General features: G+C 36.5%; 1 protein-coding gene across 1 annotated transcript in view; it reads right to left on the reverse strand.

Annotated features, from left to right (window-relative positions):
* LOC101963325 (ubiquitin-associated protein 2) overlaps positions 1-18,261 on the reverse strand; it is a 76,899-nt gene that overhangs the window by 13,312 nt on the left and 45,326 nt on the right. Inside the window, exons 6-10 of the mRNA XM_078047744.1 lie at positions 14,003-14,159; positions 12,413-12,490; positions 10,545-10,599; positions 7,807-7,910; positions 2,578-2,630 (exon numbers count right to left, since the gene is read on the reverse strand). Of these exons, the coding sequence (XP_077903870.1) occupies positions 2,578-2,630; positions 7,807-7,910; positions 10,545-10,599; positions 12,413-12,490; positions 14,003-14,159 (447 nt within the window). The remainder of the gene's footprint in view (positions 1-2,577; positions 2,631-7,806; positions 7,911-10,544; positions 10,600-12,412; positions 12,491-14,002; positions 14,160-18,261) is intronic.

Here is an 18,261-nt window from a genome sequence, read left to right on the forward strand (position 1 = left end):
GGTCAAGGGTCATATGTTCTCATATGTGGAAGTCAGAAAAAAGGAAAAGGAAAGGTGTGGGGGTGGGGAGCTCATGAAAATCAAAGGGAGATCAATAGTGGTGGTGGTGCAAGAGGAAGAAGGGAAAAAGTGTTGGGAAGTCATAATGGTCAAATTGTTTTGTTATAGTGTGTGTATATACAAATATACAACGACAAATCCCATCATTATGTACAACTATAATGCCCTAATTATTTTATTAGGAAATAAAATAGGAAAAAAAAAAAGAATTCTATTTTAAGCCAGGTGTGGTGTCACAAACCTGGAATCCCAACTACTTGGGAAGCTGAGCAGGATTCCTAGATCAATGTCAGCCTCACCAATTTAGCCAGACACTCAGCAACTTTGTCTCTGTCTCAAAAAAGAAAAACGACCAGGGACATAGCACAGCGGTAAAGTTACCTTGAGTTCAATCCCCATCCCAAAAAACAAACAAAACAAAACAAACAAAAAACACAGTAAAATAGATCTTTTTAAAATAAGGCAAGACACCACAGACTACTCACTTTAACATCCCTTTGCCACTAGTGCCCACTCCTCCACTAATTCAAATTATCATGTATCTAGTCTAGCCCCTCACTATTACAGATATTTTATATCTGTATGATCCAAAATCTAGGACAGCCAGGAGTAGATAACATCATACCACAAGGAAGTATGGTTCGTATATAGAAGAATAAATATATACCCTAAATTTCCTAAATTTCCAATCAAATGAGCATACCTACTCCCTCACTCTTACAGCACCTCCCCTATAAACCAGATTTAGTAGTAATTTCAAAAACATAATAAGTGCTAAGTTTTGTAGAAACACTTGTAATTGAATTCATTAATAGTAAAATTTCTGGGCTGGAGGTATATAGCTCAGTAGTAGAGTGCTTGCCTAGAATGCTCTAGGCCCTGGGTTTGATCACCAGTGCCATGCGGGGAAGGGGAATGCTTTGTTATTATTTAACAGTGTGAAGTGGCATGCCCAATAGTCAGTCTCAACTACTTGGGAAGAAGAGGCAGAGGATCCCTTGAGCCTAGGCATTTACGGACAGCATGGGCAACACAGCCAGAATTCGTTTATTAAAAAAAAAAAAAGTCCTTTATTAAAGTTTTTATTTTTTAAGTGTTTTTTTTTTTTTAGCTTTTATTTTATTTTTATGTGGTGCTGAGGATCAAACCAAGTGCTTCACACATGCCACTACTTGAGCCATATCCCCAGCCCCATATACTTTTATTTTTGATGATGCTGGTGATTGAACCCAGATCCTCACACAGGATACTCTAACAATGATCAATATGTCCATCCCCTCCAAAAGTCCTTAATTTTTGCAAGGTAAACATGAATCTATATTACAATGTTTTCATCTATTTTTAAAGGCTTTTTTTTTTTTTTTTTTTTGGCAGTACTGGGGATGAAATCCAGTACCTTGTGTGAACAAGGCAAACATTCTACCACTGAGCCACATCTCAGCCCACTAGAGTGTTTATTTTGGTCTCCCCATTACCACCACCACTAGTACTAAACGATAAACTCAGGGACACTTCTATATTCCTAGCCTTCTTTAGTTTGCATTTTGAGACTAGGGCTCACTAAGTTGCTAAAGCTGGCTTTGAAATTGTGATCTTCCTGCCTCAGTCTCCCAAATAGCTAGGGTGGGCACTATGGAGTTTCTAAAACAGTGCCTGGAAGCCAAATGATGCTGTATGTAAAGGAATGCTCATTCCTCTCTTCACAAATAAAAAAATTTAAAAAAACAAGAATCTGGAAAAATTGCCCTGCCTAATGTCATTAAACAACTCAGGTAAATCCGGACATGGTGGCACATACCTATAATCCTAGTGACTGATGAGGCTGAGGAGGATCAAAAATTTTCAAAGCCAGCCTCAACAACTTAGTGAGGCCCTAAGCAACTTGGCAAAACAATGTCTCAAAATAAAAAACAGAAATATAAAAAGGGCTGGGAATGTGCTCAGTGATAAAGTGCCCTGGGCTCAAACCTTGGTATCAACAACAACAACAACAAAAGTCAGGTAGAAATGATGCTGCTTCTTTCCCAAGTACTCCTAGCATGGATGAGGCCTTGAGTTCCATTCCCAGTTCTGGGGGTGGCGTGGGGATTTATATATCCAAAAAATGGGGGTTAAGCGGGGAATCAGAACAACTTACCCAGGTTAGTTTAAACCATGAACCAAAACATAAGACTCTCTCCTTTCATAAAAACACTTTAAAGAATAAGGATTACTTCACAAATTTAGGCTACAGTCAGTTGGCTATCAATATAAATAAAACAGAAAACACTTTAAAAATGATCTCATTTCTATTTAACATGTCACTTTTTAGCAGACATATGCATAAAACCACATGATCCTTGCAAACCTGATCCAACCAACTGCCTTCTAAGAATCATATGCTTAAAAAGACAGGTAGCTCTAAGAATACAGCTAGTAAAAGAAGCTAAGATGAAATAAAGGATCCAGTTTTCCCCCAAGCACAGGTGCCCACACCAAACACCAAAAGATGGGTCTGATCTGACACCAAACACTTACATCTTCATTCCAGTCCTCTGTTGGCCACTCCTCCACAGAATTCTTCCAGGCATCTGTTGGAAATGAAAACCAAAGAATACAGCTCAAAGTCAAATATCTTCCTTAATCCTACTGATTCTTTTTCATGTACCATGCAAGAAAAAAAAAAATCATATACCCCTTTTAGCAATCAGTTTATAACTCAAGAAATATGACATTCTTAATCTATTCTCTTTTTTTTTTAAGAGAGGAGAGAGAGAGAGAGAGAGAGAGAGAGAGAGAGAGAGAGAGAGAGAGAGAGAGAGAGAATTTTTTTTTTTAATATTTATTTTTTAGTTCTCGGCGGACACAACATCTTTGTTGGTATGTGGTGCTGAGGATCAAACCTGGGCCACACGCATGCCAGGCCAGCGCGCTACCGCTTGAGCCACATCCCCAGCCCCTTAATCTATTCTCAATAAAATCAGGAATGTTTCCAAATGCAACTTAGCATTACATACATAAAATTAAATATATGTCTCAAATTAATTCCACCTCAATTAAGTAATACCCAAGCAATCCTACCATGATTAAGGAAATACAAGCTAGAAACTATCAAAAAAAAAAAGAAAAAGAAAATATGAACACAGCATTTTAAAAAAATGCATTTAACATTTAACTAATTTCTTATAAAATGCCTTAAAGTAGAAACAATATTCATTTTTAAGGCAGATTTGCCCAAGACCCTAATTCACATGAATTACAGAATTACCAAATCTAGAGATTCGACCCTTTAATAAAAAATACTAGATCCAATGCATGGTTTCCTCACAGATGCCCCCCAAAATTAACAATTCTGCTGCTCTGATCAGGTCTGCTACCATAATAAGTCCAGAGGAGCTGGAACAGGTAGAAAGTATGTGTTCAAACAGTTCTCACAGAATATTATACATACAACATTTATAAGTGCTTTGAAGAAAAATGTTGCTATACAAAAATGCTAACTTATGTAGGTACAACATTTATTCCCCTACATTTTAAAGCATGCATGTGAACACATTAACTATAGAAATTACTTTTAAATAGTAAGGAATCAAAGCATTAACCATAACCACTTCTAGAAAAAGGGACTGTGGATGTTTTCAGTTCCTTCATGGGAAGAAAGGGATTAAGCATCTGACATGCAAAATCCCATTTTGCTTCTAGTTTGTGTGTAAAAAAAAAAAAGTAGGGAAACACTTCTGCTTTAAAAAAAAAGGAACAGAGGTAACCAAATCTAACTCCCTTGACATCGTGTTAATAATCTAACATTCAACTTCTTCATGTTTCTGAGGAAGAATCCTTATTGATGGAACATTTTTAATAGAATATCCTAAACTTAGGATCAGTTATGGCAAACAATCACAAAATACATGGATTCAAACAGCACAGGTTCCTCTAAATTGTCATAAATACTATGCTACTCTATGGATAAAAAAAATGTAGATAATTCAAAATTTCAAAAACCAGTATTTCTGGTTGTGTAGAGACCTATATATGTTGCTTACAAACCTCAGCTATTACTCTGAACCACAGGACACGTATGCCCAGAATGAAAACCATGGATCCCAAATACCTCCTGCCTACTTCTTCAGTATCTCTTGACGGCTGTGTCTGTGAATTGTTAATAAAATTCAATTCAAGGGGCTGGGGTGGTGGCTCAGTGGTAGAGTGCTCGCCTAGCATGCATGAGGCACTGGGTTCGATCCTCGGCACCACATAAAAACAAACTAATGTATCCATCTAAAACTAAAGATACATAAATAAATAAATATTTTTTAAAAAATTCAATTCAATAAGTGAATTAATTAATTAATTAATCTGATCCTTTGTGTTGTCTCATCATGATTTCTCCAGAAGTGACGTAAGTAAAATATGAATGTCTCTGAATAAAGGTATTTTCTGAAAGGTAGAAAGAAGATGGATATTAAATAAAAAACTATTAGCAACTGCTCCTAATAGGAATCAGTATAGCTGGCCAGCATAAGCAACTACGCAAAATCTAGTTCATAACAACAAGGGCTGGGGCTTTGGCTCAGTAGTAAAGTAACCCTGGTTTCATTCCTCACTATGGGAGGCTGAGTGCTGGGGATACAGCTCAATGATGCAGTACTTGCCTAGCATCTGCCAGGACATGGGTTCAATCCCCAGTACCAATTTCAGATGAATGATTTATGTTCAACTTAACTTGATGTTAGTCCTCTAATGATACAACCTAAAAAGCCACATAGGAAAAAGAAAAACAACAAATATTCTGTAGCACCTTGAATTCCAATCTATAAAAGTTTTTCAAAATCTTGTCAAATGAATATGAAAATATAAAAAAAATAATAATTTTTAGCTATCATTTATAAAAACAGAAAACATTATAATCATTTTATAAATGACCTTGTACATACATACCAACCACTGAGCTATGTCTCCCAGCCATATAACATATCTAACTCTGTTTTAAAAACATTTTTTTTTTTTTGTACTGGGGACTAAGACCAGAGGGCTTTACAATTGAGCTACATTCCAGTTCTATTTTTTATTTTAAGACAGGGACTTGCCAGGCACAGTGGTGCCTGCTTGTAATCCCAGGAACTCAGGAAGCTGAGGCAGGAGAATCACAAGTTCAAGATGCTAGCCTCAACAATTTAGTAAGGCCCTAAAGCAATTTAGCAACACTCTATCTCAAAATTTTAAAAAATAGATAAAAAGAGCCAGAAATGTGGGGCAGTGGTTAAGTGTCCTTGGGTTCTAACCCTACTACCGAAAAAAATAAAAGAAAACAAGGGTCTCACTAAATTGCTTAGGGTAAGGCTGACCTTCAATCTTTAATCTTCCTGTTTCAGCCTCTTGAGCCTCTGGGAATAACATGTGCACTTCGGCATGTGGCCCTAACTGCAAACTTTTTAAAGAAAACATTCATATATTTAAGTAAAAAAAAAAACTTTTTCCCCCAAAGGTATTTTTTATACTTTTTTTTTTTTCAATTTTAAGTTGCTGATGGACTTTTGTTTTATTCATTTATTTATATGTGGTGCTGAGAATCAAATCCAGTGCCTCACACATGCAAGGCAAGTGCTCTACTATTAAGCCACAACCCCAACCCCCAAAGGTTTTTTTATTATATCAATGTAAACCCACATACACCTTCATACAACAATGTTTTTACAAGTTACAATTTAGAAACAAAAAAGAAGACAAAATGTTTTAGTTGGTTTTTGCATCACTGTTACCAAATCAACATAACTTTTTTTGGTAAATCCTAAACTGTGTTGTGAGTGAGCATCTGAAGCCAGGTTGTTAGATGAATATAATATTAAAATTTTTAAATATCAAGACAATGTAAGTACCCTTGAAAGAAAATGGTCAGCGTTTCAAACACAGAGTCAAAGCTAAGTACAGGTAGTCCTGCTTCATTTGTGTTTTCTTTTTTTTTTTAATATTTATTTTTTAGTTATATGCGGCCACAATGTCTTTATTTTATATTTATGTGGTGCTGAGGATTGAACCCAGTGCCTCACGCATGCTAGGCGAGCACTCTACCTCTGAGCCACAATCCCACCCCTTCATCTGTGTTTTCAATTTCTATAGCCATACAAAATCCACAAATATTAAATGGTAAGTTCCAAAAAGACCAACTATATTCTCATAACTTTAAAAAAAAAATCCTGTAATTTTTTTTAAGTTATAGATGGACACAATATGCTTGGTTATTTATTTATTTATTTATTTGCTTTTATGTGGTGCTGAGGATTGAACTCGGTACCTCACACATGCAAGGCAGACACCACTGAGCTACAGCCCCAGCCCCCAGTATAGTTTTAATTGTTCTATTATGAGGCTATTATTGTAAACTTCTTAACAGTGGATCATTTGTTAATTAAACGACATCATAAGTATATGTGTATAGGAAAAAATACATAGTATATGTGCATATTCACACACAAAAGGATACTATTTGCAGTTTTAGGTACCTTGGAACATACCCACCCAATAAGGTGGGGGGCACCTATATGTAAACGTTGCATTAACTGTCCAAGGAGAAGTAAACTTACTACAATCCATACTGTGAAAAGATACTGTGACTCAAGCAATGAAGCTTAAGACTGATGACTCCTGAACATTCAATTTCATAACCTTTCATTGTTCTCATTCTCCATGTTAACCAAGTTCCCTTCCCACTTGAACTTTCCAATCTGTTTGGCAGATACTATTTTTTTAATTAAATTTATAAATTAGCATTCTGACCATACCCAGTCTTACTGGAGATTGATGTCAGGGACACTTTAACATTGAGCTACATCCCCAGCCCTTTATTTTTAATTTTAAAATAGTGTCTCACTAAGCTTCCCAGGCTGACCAAAAATTTGCCTCAGCCTTCCAAGTTGAATGGAATTAAAGGTGTGAGCCATTTTTTACACAGGGTTCATGTTATGGATGTTTTGTCTTTTGATAACTTCCTATGTTTGGGGCCATATTTCATTCAGTTAATATTTATTTATGTTTTTATTAATATAATCTCAGTTGTGTATATTATTACCAATAAATCTTCTGAAGAGCTCTATGTAAACATTTGCCCATAAATTTCAGAAATAATCTGCTAACAGCAAAGATACAGAAAAACCTTCAAAAAGAATATTGCCCTAAACCCATCTATGATCTATATCTCTTTATCTGGCCAATTAAAAAAATTTAATTCTTTTTGTCTACAGTAATAGGGATCAAATGCAGTAGTGGTTTTACCACTAATCTACATCTCTAGCCTTTTTATTTTTATTTTCCATTTTCAGACAGAGTCTCACTACATTGCTTAGTTCTGGCCTCTAACTTGTGACCCTCCTACCTCAAACGCCAAATAGTTAGATGACAAGCATGTAGAAGTGTGCCCAACTATCTCACCAAATTTTACTATACACCATTAACAATGTTTAAATATTTCCATTCCAGTAAAAAAGTCTTTGGCAATGAAACTGTATATGTATGCTACCCATTCTGAAATTAAGTATGGCTTGATATTGATTTATACAGATATCCTTATACGGCCTCTTTCTCAGAGTTCAGAAAGGCGGGGGAAAATCAAACTTATCAAGGAGATTTATAAGTGAGAGACTCTGGAGGTAAGAACCAACTAAGAGCATTCTCAGTTTAGTCTCCATTAGCACATGTGGGCTTTACCTTTGTAGGACAATATAAAACTCCCAAACATTTAAAACCCATCTCTAACAAAAACAGAACACTTACCAGGTCTCTCTTCTGCACCATTCTGAGTAGCTTCCCAAACTGCTAGTTTTGTCCCACACCCATCTGTAGATGTAGAATCTGAATAGTCTGCAGGATTAAATGTCCTGGAGTTTAAAATAAGAAAAAATAAAGGCAAATGAAGCAAGCACCAAAGCCACAAAACTAACTGTACACAATCTTCTCATAAAATAAGCCCAGTTCCTCCTTGCAGCCACTGTAAAATCTTCTCCCTCCTTCCACTATTTAATTGCAGTGAATTCATCTAGCCTCCAGGATGCAGAGCTTCTAAAAAGGTAGAGATCTTCCATATAGCCTTGCAACATGGCCCTATTTTTCTACAACATGGTCTCTGCATCTTAAAGTAGCCATAGAGACCGGAAACATGTCTACGGTAATACCACCCTGAACATGCCCAATCTCCTGTGATCTTGGAAGCCAAACAGAATCGGTTAATAGTCAAACAAGAGATCTAGGAATGTTTAAAGTCAAAATAAAGGAATTAATAGGAAGTCCCACAGAAAACTAATACATAATAAGTCTTTTCTTCCTTTTTTTTTAATACTTCTATTTTATTCACATTTTTTTAATGTGGTTCTGTGGATAGAACCTATTGCCTACACATGCTAGGCAAATGCTCTGCCACTGAGCTACAGCCCCAGGCCCAGTTATGAATCTTTATTTTTTTGGAGGGGGGAGTAATTTTTTTTTTCTTTTTATGGTATATTTATTTTTTACTTTTTAGTGCACGACATTTATACATGATAATGGGATTCCTTTTAACATATTCAGAAATGCATAAAAAAAGATTTCTCCATTTCAATCCCCAGTACTATTCCCTTCCCTCCCTTCCTCCATTCCCCTCAATTATGAATCTTTTACAAAAAAATTATGTCCTCTTTTATAGCACCAATGCATATAGACAAGAAAAGGTTTTGTTCAACATCTCTGATACATTCATTAAAATTCTACTGAACAACCCCATAAAGTAAACAAAGGTCAAAATAAAAACTAATTTAAAATTTTCACAAAACAAGTAAACAGAAAAATCCACAAAATAGTTTAAAGGTAATGGGATATACTTGGATATTTTAACATTCTTGCCAGTTTTGTTTGTTTGTTTGTTTGTTTTTAATATTCCTTTTTTTTTTTTTTAGTTTTCGGCGGACATCTTTATTTGTATGTGGTGCTGAGGATCAAACCGGGCCGCACGCATGCCAGGCGAGCGCGCTACCGCTTGAGCCACATCCCCATCCCCTCTTGCCAGTTTTAAACATGTATTTTCATCCCTCCTTTTTTTCCTTAATTTGCTCAGGCAGAAAACAGGATGACAGGAGGCACCAACAACTTGAGAAGGAATCGACCAAGAGTACAACCTGAAAGCCATGGAGAGACAAAGGGCTTTTCCTGGAACTACTCCCTTCCTTCCTGAGTTTCACCAAAAGGCTACCCTAAAATTTTGTTTTGTTTTTTTCTTGCAGTACTGGAGATTGAACCCAGGGGTACTTTATCACTGAGCTACATTCCCAGTGCTCTTTATTTTTTTTTTTTTATTTGGAGAGAGGGTCTTATTAATTTGCCCTGACTAATTTGCTATATCCTTGCCTGCTCAGCTTCCAAAATCACTGGGATTACAGTGTACCACAGTACCCGGCTTAACCTGAGTTTTTGTTTTATTTTATTTGGCAGTGCTGAGGATCCAACCCAGCACATGCTAGACAAGTGTTTGACCACTGAGCTGCACCATCAGCCCACCCTAAGATTTTTTAATACAATTTTCTAAAAAATATCCAGTGGGGACTGAAGTTGTGACTCAGAGGTAGAATGCTTGTCTGCCATGTGTGAGGCACTGGGTTCAATCCTCAGCACCACGTAAAAATAAAGGTCTGTGTCCATCTTCAATTTTTAAAAAATATTTTAAAAATCCAGTGTAAACTAAGGTTTTTAAGGCAAAATGATGAAAAAGAAAACCCAAACACTGTTGGACACAATGGCCCACACCTGTAATCCCAGTGACTCAGGAGGCTGGAATAGGAGGACTGCAGTTCCAGGCCAGTCTCAACAACTTAGGGATGCCCTAAGCAACTTAGTGAAACCCTGGCTCAAAAAAGGAAAATAAAAACGGCTGGGGATGTAACTTAGTGGTAAAAGTCACCAGGATTCAACCCCCAGTACCAAAAAAAGAAAGAAAACCCAAACACAATGACACAATCATAAACTACTAATTATAGCACCTATTTAGTACATTTTTCTTTACTATCATAATTTAGGACAAAAATACCACTTGGTTATGAGTAATCATTACATGTACTTATCAATGAAGGAGAAGTGTTCGATTTACCAACTCCTATGCAGTGGTTCCAAACCAGGGCAGTTTATGTATATGCACAGACACACATGCCAGGAACATCTAGCAATGTGTACATTCTGAGTGTCACACTTCAGAAGGCATGCTACTGGCATCAAATAAGGAGAAGAAAAGAAGAATGTGAAACAATTTTCAGAATACCCACTACCTCAATAAATTATTTTTAAATTGAAAATGTCAATGGTATCAAGGCTAGAAACCCTGCTCTAATGCCCATTGAAACATTAATTTCCTTTTTGTTCTCTTGAAACATCAATTTCATTTGAACTATTTTACTTGTTATATAAAACTCTGGGGACAACAAACAGGAAGGGAAACTACTGTAACAGCAAAGGAAGAAAATAATTACAAAAATAGGTTGAAGGTGACTTACCCCATGCTTTGGGCTGAGAATCTTCCTATTCCTCTCCCTCTGCCACGTCCAAATCCTTTCAATCAAACAAAAATATGCTTTACTAATTATGTCTTCATCAACTTCATCCTATATTCACCACATACACAGTATCATTGTTGTTTCTACTAGCCCTAACATTCCCACCCATGACATTAATGTGCTGGTTCCTTGTTAAAACAATTACCCACCCAAGTTAGGAAGTTCAAAGGTAAGAGAAAATTTAGTTATGCATGTGTAATATCTGTAAAACGTGACTGCTAAACATAGGTTATATTATAAAATGGGTTTGCACTTTTTTATTTATTTATTTTTTTTAGTTATCGGCAGACACAACATCTTTGTTTGTATGTGGTGCTGAGGATCGAACCCGGGCCGCACGCATGCCAGGCGAGTGTACTACCGCTTGAGCCACATCCCAGCCCTGGTTTACATTTTTTTAAAGCTATGGAGTGAACCAGGCATGATGGCACACACTTGTAATCCAAGTGACTCAGGAGGCTGAGGCAGGGTGGGGGATCATAAGCTTGAGGCCACCCTCAACAATTTAGCTAGGCAAAATCCCTACAAACAAACCCAAAAACTAGCACAATACAACATGACATCATGAACCACTACTAAATTTCACTAAAAAATGAAATGAAAACCAGAAAAAGGAACCTACAAAGTAATTTCACAGTGTTACTAAACATTGTTTCTAGTAATAGGACAATGATTAATGAGAATAATGGCAGCACACAAGACAGGAGGAAAGACCCATAATTAAAAGCTAAAACTACAAAACTCCTGTTGGAAAACAGATCAAACACACCATAATATTGAATTTAGCAATAATTTCTTGGATATGACACCAAACACATAGCCAACAATAACAACAAAAAACATCTGGGACTTTATGGATGTTATTTATACATATATGGACACCTAAAACTCAAAAATAAAAAAATTCAAAACCAATGACAGGTGCCAGGCAAGGTGGTGCCTATATTCCCAGCTACTAGGGAGGTTGAGGTAGGATGACTGCAAGTTCAAAGTCACTCTGGGAAACTTGGCAAAACCCTATCTCAAAAATTAGAAGGGCCTGGGAATGTGGCTGACTATTTAGCACTCCTGGGTTCAATCCTCATATCAAAAAATTAGAAGGCCTCAGGATGTACCTCAGTGGTAGAGTGCTTACCTAGCATGCCTTAAGCCCTGGGTTCAATCCGCAAATCCAAAAAAAAATAGATAGATAATGTTGAATTAATAGAAATAGAGAGTAAAATGATAGTTACTGAAGGTTGGAGTAGAAGGAGTTCGTACTCAAAGTTTCAGCTACACAGGAAGAATAAGTATGAAGATCTACTGAACCAATAGTGTGGCTTTAATCAATAATAATGTATTATATATACCAAAATAATTAAGAGTATGTTTCAAATGCATCACCACAAAAAAAATTTATGCGCCATCATGAAATGTTACTTAGCTTGATTAAATCATCAAATAGTGAATAGACATCAAAATTTTTAAAAAAATTTTACACAGTATCACCTAGGTAAGACACATGTATTAATATCTAACATGACTTTAAAAAAAATAATAATCCAAATAATAATCCAAATGACTTTTTGTCAGAATTTCTAGTTTTAAATTATTCATAAGTTTTTGAGTTCATTTGAAAGTAATCAATAAGTTTTCCCAAAACTACATAAGCCAAGCAATTCATTCACAGGCATCAGGTAAATGTATCTTAATATTTTCGAAGACCAAACATTCTTTCAGAGTACACAGTCATCCCTACTCAGAGCCAAATGAAGATTGCCTTCTTCCTCCCATCGCTAACCATTTCCTTAACACTCATTCAGACTTACCTTTATTACGGGCTCTTTTGCCACGGTCTGAAGGTTTGTCCCCTTGATTAGAATCAATCCCATTCTCTTCACCTCTAACTGAGAAAAAAAAACAAAACAGAAAAATCTATGTTTTGTTTCAAATCTTTTGTATATAACATTACTAAGACACCTATTAAAGCAAGAACTAAATGAAAAAAAGTCTAAGTTTGCTTCCATTAGCCACTTTCATTATACAACTATGTAATCTAACAAAAAATTTGCTCATTAGTTAAGCTCAATGTCTGGAAAGGCACAAAACAACAAAATAGCAATACTAGAGAAACACTGTGTCCTTGGGAAACGTGAAATATCCAGATTATGTCAACATATAGTCTCCCTTTTTCCTCATCTATATTGGCATTAAAAATTATGTATAATACAGAAATTCTGGTAAGAGATACTAGCATCCCCTGTTCCCCTCACTTCTATTCAGGGCATAACTCACATAAGGTCTCAGTGAGGCCTTCCTTTCAATACATTTATGTTTGCCATAAACTTCCCCATAATCTTCACCTCTCTTTCTGCCATTGTTTTTTCCCACAGAATAGTTGCTACATAACACTACTAAAATACTGTATAAGACCTGGGGATGTACCTCAGTGGTAGACTGCAACGTTACATGCACAAGGCCCTAGGTTCAATCTTAGTGTCTGCCAAAATATTATATAAAATATTTTACTTATAATTGCTACATGTCACACTACTTTCATTAACATTTTTTTAAATATAGTTTAGTTATCAACGTTTATTTTATTTATTTATATGTGGTGCTAAGAATTGAACCCAATGCCTCACACATGCTAGGCAAGCACTCTGCAACTGAGTGATATCCCCAGCTCTATTAAAGTATAAATATTAGGAATGCAAACTTTTTAAATGTTTTACACATTGGTATATGGATATAAGATTATCTATTACTTAATAATTATAAGTGGAATAAATAAGCAAGCAAAATCTCAAGGGCTGTTTAGGATAACTGATGCCAAAATTTGGGTCTAATGGAAAGTATTAAGAAAATCTTTAATTATATCATAGTAAGAATAATGTATACCACTGAATAAATAGTAAAGAAAGAAAATTCTACCTATTCAACTTACCTCTTGATCTAACCCTTGCCTATCTGTAAATGGGAAGAAAAAACAGCTTCATATATCAGTGAATCAACACCCTCAACTTTTTTTTTTTTTGTAGTTGTAGATGGACAGCATGTCTTTATTTTATTTGCTTATTTTTTTGTATGTGGTCCTAAGGATTAAACCCAGAGCTTCATAAATACTGGGCAAATCCTCTGCCACTAAGCCACAACCCCAATCCCTCCAACATGTTTTTAAATTAGAGAATGCCCTTTATCCGTGTACAATTAACTACCTACAGCCCACATTAGTGCTGACAGGAATCTGCTTCACAGGTTCTAGAACTACTCTGATGCAGCTCATTACTAATATTAATTACTAGATGAAATTTTGCATTGAGAAAGTAGATTTATGAGCATTCTTTGGACTATTATTTCAGCTTTACAGAATATATGAAAATTCTGAAAAAGGAGGAGAGAAAAGATTCAATACTTACAGTACTCTCTGCCACGATTGCCACCTCTTCCTTTTCGTATGTTGTTTATCCGTCCACGACTTGCATCTCTTTCAATTTTCTTCTCTCTGTTCTCTTTGTTTTCTGAAATTTCCTTACCAAAATTCTTTTTCTTACCCCCTACAGTCTCCCATGAAGTCTATCAAAAAGAAGAGTTTTTATTAAAAGTTGTCATTAAAAGTGTGAACAATTATCCAGGGTGCATGGATGAATCTTTTAAACCTAACCATCCACAACTTCCAGTCATTTGCATATCATTTCATTATTTTCCATATGGTTCTACTTTCCTGATAAGAAAGACAATAAATGTCTTGCTAAACTCTGTTGCTACACAGTGAACAAATATTTATAGGTATTTTTTTTTGAGAGAGAGAGAGAGAGAAAGAGAGAGAGAGAATTTTTTAATATTTATTTTTTAGTTTTTGGCGGACACAACATCTTTGTTTGTATGTGGTGCCGAGGATCGAACCCGGGTGGCACACATGCCAGATGAGCACGCTACCGCTTGAGCCACATCCCCAGCCCCTATAGATATTAACTGATATGACAACATCCTATGTTTTCCCACCTCAGAGTCCTTTCCTCAGCTAGCATAGAAATACAGTAAATGTTATTTCCCAAAGTTCTTACTTACCAGAGGAGTATGCCTTAGCCATACTAATACATAGATTAATTCAAAGACTAAAAAGTTACTTAGAAATTCCAAGAATAAATCATTGCAATAATCCAAAGAAATCATCTAAAAAAAATTAATACTACATTAAAATTTGGGTTGGTTTTGGTGTGGATTTTTTTTTTTTTTTTTTTACATAGCATCCAAAATTCAACCTCAAGGAATTGTTCTAATGAGGAATCAAACAACTTATATAACCACCTCTTTCAATACATTTACACTCCCCTAATGATAATACACACACACATACATAAAGAAATTGCTAAGAATGAGATGACATTCATGAATAAAAGAGTATCAAGCAGTGTTGAAAGAAAATCCCAATGTTGGCCCATTAGTTTCTACTTGTGTTTTCATAACCTACTTTATTTCACAAAGAATTTGAAGTAATTCAAACCCAAAATAAGAGTAATAATTATTTCAATCTTTTAAAAATCTTAAGAGAGCTGGGGTTGTGGCTCATCAGTAGAGCGCTCACCTAGCACATGCAAGGTACTGGGTTCATTCCTCAACACCACATAAAAATAAATAAATAAAACAAAGGTATTGTGTCCAACTACAGCTAAAAAAATTTTTTTAAATCTTAAGGGGGGAAACAACTTACTAATATTGTATTAGAACTAGAAAACGAAAAGCCATCTGATGGGCCGAGTTATTTCCAAAATACTAAAAGCCGACTTCAAAATACTTTTTTTTTTAAATAAAAATTTTGGTCTTTTACATACTTCTACCTGTTTATATTTAATCACTAGATTTAATATATCATTTAATATTATGAAATATAATTGGATGTAAAAATAAACAAACAATTTAAACAAGTAATTTTCTACCTCTAAGCTTTAATAAAGGTTAAAGGTACAGGCATTTAAGCTAGGCATAGTAGCACATGCCTATAAAATACTAGGGGTTTAGGAGGTTGAGGCATGAGGATTCCAAGTTCAAAGCCAGCCTCAACAACTTAGCAAGGCCATAAGCAACTTAGTGGGACCATCTCTCACAATTAAAAATAAAAAAGGGCTGGGTGTGCAGCCAGTGATTAAGCATACCTGGTCCAATCCCCCATACAAAAAAAAAAAAAAAAAAAAAGATGGTGGCACCTTAAAAGCAAAGGTGGAAAAATCATATACTCTTTTTTTCTTTTTTTGGTACTAGAGATTGAACTCAGGGGTACTTGACCCCTGAGCCACATCCCCAGCCGTATTTTGTATTTTATTTAGAGACAGAGTCTCACTGAATTGCTTAGCACCTTGCTTTTGCTGAGGTTGGCTTTGAAGTTGTGATTGTCCTGTCTCAGCCTCCTGAGCTGCTTGGATTATAGGTGTGTGCCACCACGCCCAGCAACAAGCATCTATTCTTGTACAGTTCTAGCAAACATGTCACTATTTTAGCATTCCTAATGCTACCTGGCAATGATGTCCAAATTTTAACTTGTATAGTTTTTAAATCAGTAATTCTACTTCTAGGTCTTTATTCAAAAGAAAATAAACTGATAATTATACATATGTTCATCTATAGATGATGGTCAATAGAATGCAGGTAGAAGGGGGGATTGTTCCAGAACATCTAATTTAGGAGACTATCCAGTATATCCATAAAGGGAACAGTACGTAGTTACACAGATACACACAGTTAAAGGTCCATGATGTAAGTAAAGCAAGCTATTGGGGCTGGGTTGTGGCTCAGTGGTAGAGTGCTCGCTTAGCATGCATGAGGCACTGGGTTCAATCCTCAGCACCACATCAAATTGAAATAAAGATATGTGTGTGCACCTAAAACTAAAAAATATTAAAAAAAAGCAAGCTATCAGCAAACAGCACATGAAACAGAATTACATTTTTAGTTCAAAAAGAATCCTGTGCATATTTGTGTATGTATATGTTTTATTTGACTTAATCTTTTCATGTTTCTACACTGCTTTTCCAACTAGAGGAAACAATAAAGCTATTTATTATAAGGAAAAAAATTCAATTGTATATAAATGTAAATTTTTTTAAAAAGTATTTTTAGTTGTAGATGGACACAATATATTTTTTTAATTTATTTATTTAAATATGGTGCTGAGGATCAAACCCAGTGCCTCACAGGTGCTAGGCAAGCACTCTACCACAACCCTAGCCCACAAAAGTAGTTTACTATTTTTACTATGTTTACAATGTTTGCTAATATAACTGAACTAAACAATTGTACAAGAAAAAAGTCTGTTCTCATAGATTAGCAAGACAAGAAGTAAACTTTCGAGATTCTGGAAAAAATATACAAAGAGTTAGCATAATGTGTATGTGTGGTGCGCGTTTTTACAAAGCCAGACCAAAGGGTAGTCCATCATTACAAAGGGTCCAGCTTTATAGCTTTCATTTGAGAAAGAGGAAAACATCTTACTCCATTTTATTTAGCAAAGGAGATACCTACCTCATTACTCCATTTTATTTAGCAAAGGAGATACCTACCTCAAGTAAGTCTTGACTCATGAACTCTACACAAACAAAATCCCCTTTGGTGGAGGGAATTAGAGATAGAACCTTAAAGGAGGTATTTTGACTAATACCACTGTAAATGCTAAAGAAATTATCACATTTTCCACATCTGTCTTCCAAAGCATGCACACAGCTAAAAACATTGGCATGTGCCTATAATCCAAAAGACTTGTGAAGGTGAAGCAGATTATAAATTCAAGGCGAGCCTCAGCAACTTAGGGAGACTCTCAGCAACTTAACTTGACTGTGCCTCAAAATTTTAAAAAATAAGGGCTGGAGTCATAGCTCAGTGGCATAGTGCTTGCCTAGCGTGTGTGAGGCACTGGGTTCAATCCTTAGCACCATTAAAATAAAACAAATAAAATAAAGGCATTCTCTCTATCTATAACTACAAAAATGTAGGGGAGGAGGAGGGGGAGGGGAGGAGGGGGAAGGGGGAGGGGAGGAGGGGGAGGGGAGGAGAGGAGGGGGAGGAGAGGAGGGGGAGGGGAGGAGAGGAGGGGGAGGAGGAGGAGGGGGAGGAGGAAGAGGGGGAGGAGGAAGAGGGGGAGGAGGAGGAGGAAAGGAGGAGGGGGGAGGAGGAGAAGGAAGAGGGGGAGGAGGAGGGAGGGGAGGAGGGGGAGGAGGAGGAAGAGAGGGGGAGGAAGAGGAGGAAGAGGGGGAGGAGGAGGAGGGAGAGGAGGAGGAGGGGGAGGAGGAGGAGGAGGAGGAGGAGGAGGGGGAGGAGGAGGAAGAGGGGGAGGAGGAGGAAGAGGGGGAGGAGGAGGAGGAGGAGGAGGAGGAGGGGGAGGAGGAGGAGGAGGGAGAGGAGGAGGAAGAAGAGGAGGAAGAGGGGGAGGAGGAGGAGGAGGAGGGGGGGGGGGAGGAAGAGGGGGAGGAGGAGGGGGAGGAGGAGAAGCCTAGCATGGTGGTGGCACACCTGTAATCCCAGTAACTAAAGAGGCTGAGGCTGGAGAAGCACCAGTTCCAGGACAGCCTCAGTACCTTATCAAGTCTCTGAACAATTTATCAAGGAAAAAGAAAACCAGAAAAAAAAAAAAAGTTTACAGGCTTTCACAATAAACCAGATTATTTTATAAAAGACTTCCAGAAGA

This window comes from Ictidomys tridecemlineatus, chromosome 4 (assembly GCF_052094955.1).
Source record: "Ictidomys tridecemlineatus isolate mIctTri1 chromosome 4, mIctTri1.hap1, whole genome shotgun sequence".
NCBI classification, from domain to species: Eukaryota; Metazoa; Chordata; class Mammalia; order Rodentia; family Sciuridae; genus Ictidomys; species Ictidomys tridecemlineatus.